Source organism: Aegilops tauschii, chromosome 7 (assembly GCF_002575655.3).
Source record: "Aegilops tauschii subsp. strangulata cultivar AL8/78 chromosome 7, Aet v6.0, whole genome shotgun sequence".
Taxonomy (NCBI): domain Eukaryota; kingdom Viridiplantae; phylum Streptophyta; class Magnoliopsida; order Poales; family Poaceae; genus Aegilops; species Aegilops tauschii.
The window spans coordinates 430841696-430845851 of record NC_053041.3 but is presented as its reverse complement, the minus strand read 5'-3'; the positions used below and the strand labels follow the sequence as shown (position 1 = coordinate 430845851).

General features: G+C 43.5%; 1 protein-coding gene across 1 annotated transcript; it reads right to left on the bottom strand.

Annotated features, from left to right (window-relative positions):
- Positions 1-2508: 2508 nt before the first annotated feature.
- On the bottom strand, positions 2509-3856 carry LOC109736264 (small COPII coat GTPase SAR1A). The gene is made up of 3 exons (XM_020295489.4): positions 3498-3856; positions 3269-3400; positions 2509-3019 (listed from the first exon to the last, which is right to left on the bottom strand). Exons 1-3 carry the CDS (start codon positions 3624-3626, stop codon positions 2699-2701), a joined length of 582 nt encoding a protein of 193 aa, XP_020151078.1. The 5' UTR covers positions 3627-3856; the 3' UTR covers positions 2509-2698.
- Positions 3857-4156: the final 300 nt, after the last annotated feature.

Sequence of the window (4156 nt, the reverse complement as noted above, 5' to 3'; positions counted from 1 at the left end):
CTATGATATTAGATAAAGACTAAGTCATTAGATCCATCAAGTACACAATTATTTTCCATAAACATTTGAAATAAATTATCTTCATATGTACTTTAGGAAGACTACCAAAAGTTAGGATTTGAAACATTAACCATAGGCGATCATGTTATTAAAAAATATTTTATTAAATCAAAGAGTACAAATTTTATTTTTTAATGAAAAAATAAGCCGTCTGAATCACATGTGAAATTAAACAGAAAATGATTATTGATGGAATAAAAGCAAAATTGAGAGTTTGATTTCATTTCTCATCATGCAATATGTAGTCAAGTATGTCTATTGTCAACATAGAGTACCTTCGATTTATCAACTTGCATGGATTATTTCGATTTATCAACATGCATGTGTTTGTTGACATATGTAGGATAGAGAGACATCAATGTAGGTAGACATATCCTAGTGTGCTACGTGTGTGATCGATGCGACATACTCACTCCATAAAGAAATATAAGAGCGTTTAGATCACTACTTTAGTGATCTAAACGCTCTTATATTTCTTTACGAAGGGAGTACAAAGGAAGCAAAGCGATATCGTCCGCAACTTTTAAATTTGGAAACAAAAACATTGTTGTTTCATTTAAGCTATTATATATGAGTCACAGCAAAATAACATGGGCAAAATTAAAAGAGTCAATTATGACAAGTGTGTTGAAAGAGGATGTTTTAGAATTTTCTAACAAACATACATGCATAAATACATTTTACTTCTGAAGAAAAATTGTTGGAGAGGCCATGATACTATAAAAGTCTAAACCGAAATTTGAGCGCATGAGAATTTGTCCCATACGGTGTGATTCTATGCCCACTCAGCTAGGCTCTCATTATGGCGGCGTGGAAGCATAAGGTGACAATACCGATGGATGAACACCACAATAATTGTCGTGATAATTTCCCACAATATCGTTCTTGGGATGTATCATGTACTCGGAATCTTGAGGGGATGCACATGAGACAAATTTACCAAAGTCTCAAGCCCTCATAGATGAGATAATACCATATACTCCTGCTTGTGTTGATTTTTTTGACCTAGCATCATATGAGAATAAGGGTTTTGTGTGTGCAATTCGTTGAATGGCAATGGTTAGGTGTAGTGAGTATGAGGTCGTCCCAATTTGGGGGGAGGGGGTGGGGGTCCTGCCTCGTCTTAAACTTCCATTGGTATAATGGGAGGAGGCTCGGCTTACATGAGTCCGAGTCGGTCACGATCTAGCCTATCTAAAGTAGTTGTGCTAGATCTTCGGTGGAGTCCTTATCTTGTTCTCCAAGTTGATGATACACCGTGGTATGACCGGTGGGCTGTGAGCCATAGGCCTGGGCTACCCCGTGGCTGCTGGGCCGACTCTTCCTTCTGTTGCTATCCCCATGGGCATGCTACCGTCAATAATATAGCCAGATATAGTTGCTCTGGGTCGCAGAGTAAAGGTGGAGAAATTGGAGACGATATGAAAGATTGTTTCAGAAAATGATCCACTGACGTTGCAAGCACAAATCATGGTTAATTGTTTGTGCTAAAGAAATATAAATCATCAACAAAAGAACAAAGACACGGATAGAAAGAAACAATATGTGACAAATGTGAGTAAGAGAGAATGTTATGGCAATTGAAGGTAATATGTATCAACATTGCATTGCCTTGCATCCATTTTCAAATGACACACACATGCACATAGGTTAAGATGTGGCGGTGTGGAAATATCTAGAGATGTCAATAGAAAAACACCACTATAGTGTGGCGAACGATAAAAGTGGGAAAGTCGAAGATCATTATGAAAGACCATGATTTCAAACAAAGATCCACTAAAACAATTAATACCATTGGTTTGTTAGCATCAAGCTAATACTTTATAGGAATATCTCTATTATATGTCAAATGATGGTCGATTGTATTATACAACATGTATCAAATCAATCCGCACAAACATGCGGTTCACTTGCCAGTTATACACGTATCTTGAAATTAATGGCCAAAATAACATTTTGAAGACCACATACTTATGCAATGATCCAGCGGCGGCTGATCCTAGAGTGTGCGTATGCGGTGTGCGTTGTAGGACGCCTAGACTAGTTAGTACTTTCAGCTTGCCAGACGGGTGGCTTCTTGAGGCCACTGAATTAGATGGTGTCCGTTGATGCGGTCAGGACACTAAGGTGGCTTTGCGTTAATTTTTGTATTTATTCTGTCAGACTCTTTGAATAACTTAATAAAGATGGCTACATGCATTATTTTGATGCAGAGGCCCGGGTAATCCTCTTTTCTAAAAACAAAAGAATTAAATGAAAAAAATGGAGCACCTCTCCAATGGGTTTATTTTCACCGGTCTAATAAGAAATCCCAACTTTGGCTGAGTATAGGGTTAAAACGATAACCGATACATATTGCCTACTCTGACCACCACATGTGCGCGACCCTCACAAATATTTTGACATCATTGGGAATTTTCAGAATATGCGGAAATATATCGAAGCTCGTGAAATTTAACCAAAGCAGGAGTCAAAAGTACAGGCCGGATCTAGGCTTCAAGAATATAACAGACTGAGAAAAAGACTAAGCCAAACTAGCCACTAAGCAATCAAGTTGAATGGCCATGGAAACTGCAATGTATACTGTACATATGTAGCGTCACAAGAAGAAACAGAGATGCCTTTCCCTCTGATCTCTCTATTTGATGTACTGCGACATCCATCTGAAGCCATCGCCGTAGCCCATCTTCCGGACCACGCTGCACATGAAGATCTCTAGGGGCCGCATGCCGTTGTGGGAGAGATCGACGTTGCCCTTGCCGGTGGTGTAGTACTCCAGCCCGAGATAGTAGCGCAATTCGTGCTCAGATAATGCGCTTGCGATGTCGATCTTGTTGCCGAGCACGAGGAAGGGCACGCCGAAAAGCGCCTCGGCCGAGAGGAGCGAGTCCAGCTCCTGCTTCGTCTCGTTGAACCGTTCGCGATCGGCAGCGTCCACCAGGTACACGACGGCATCAACCTGCAAGCAAGATAAGATCTCGATGAAAGATGAAAGAAGATAAAACTTGCCGTGAGCACGCATATATACTTTATGCCATCCCAAAGGTTCAAACTAAGATAAACAGAGCAAACTAGGTTACTAGTTACATGATCTTCGATTGAAGCTCTGTTCAGATTAAGATGGATTAAGCAAAACAAGATATTCGTACGTAGAAACAGAGGATATGCATGCATGCTCCGTGACTGAAACAGAGGAATATGAGCAAACCTTGGCGAAGTAGTCCTTCCAGACACGGCGCGCCAACGCGTGACCGCCGAGGTCGAACGCCTTGAACCTGATCTTCCCGATGCTCAGCTCCTCGGACGTCGGGTGCTGCGTCGGCTGGTGCTGCGCCAATCTCTGCACAACCAATCAGCAGGCGTAACACAAGAACAAAGTCAGCAGATTAACAGGAACCCACGAGATCGAGATCGATCGGAACCGTATGTACACCGACCTCGTCCTTGAGCATCTGGAGGAGGGTGGTCTTGCCGGCGTTGTCGAGGCCTAGGAACAGGATCTTGGCATCCTTCTGCCACAGCCCCAGATACGCCAGAGCGTCGAAGAACCAATCCACGAGAAACATCCCGGCGGTGGGCGGCGAGTTAGCTACTGAAGCGAACCGGGATCGTTTTGGTGCGTGCTCGGTCTGCGCGATTTCGTGGGGAGACGGCTTTCGTAGCTTGTTCCTGTTTGCTTTTGATTTGAGGCGAGGTTCTCCATGGGTTTTATAGCTTGCCGGATGAGAAGTTGGTTTGGTTGGAGGAGTCCGCAACGGGTCCGGCGACGCGTCACCCCGTGGATCGGGCGCGGTGATTTTTAGATCGGACGGTGGTGGGAAGGTTACGCTTTCAAGTGTGTGCTTGGTTTGCGCGTCTTCGTCGTGAGACCTTATTGTGTTCGAGTTTGCTTTGAGGCGAGGTTCTGCATGAGTTTATGTATCTGCCGGACAAGAAATTGGTGTGGCTGAAGGAGTCCACCATGGGTCTGGCGACGCGTCAGCCCATAGATCGGATGCCGTGCTTTCTATATCGGACGGTGGTGGGGGATAAGAGGTTACCCAATTAGGGCAACTCCAATGCGGTTAATTAACAACAGACAGCAGCGGCTCCTCTG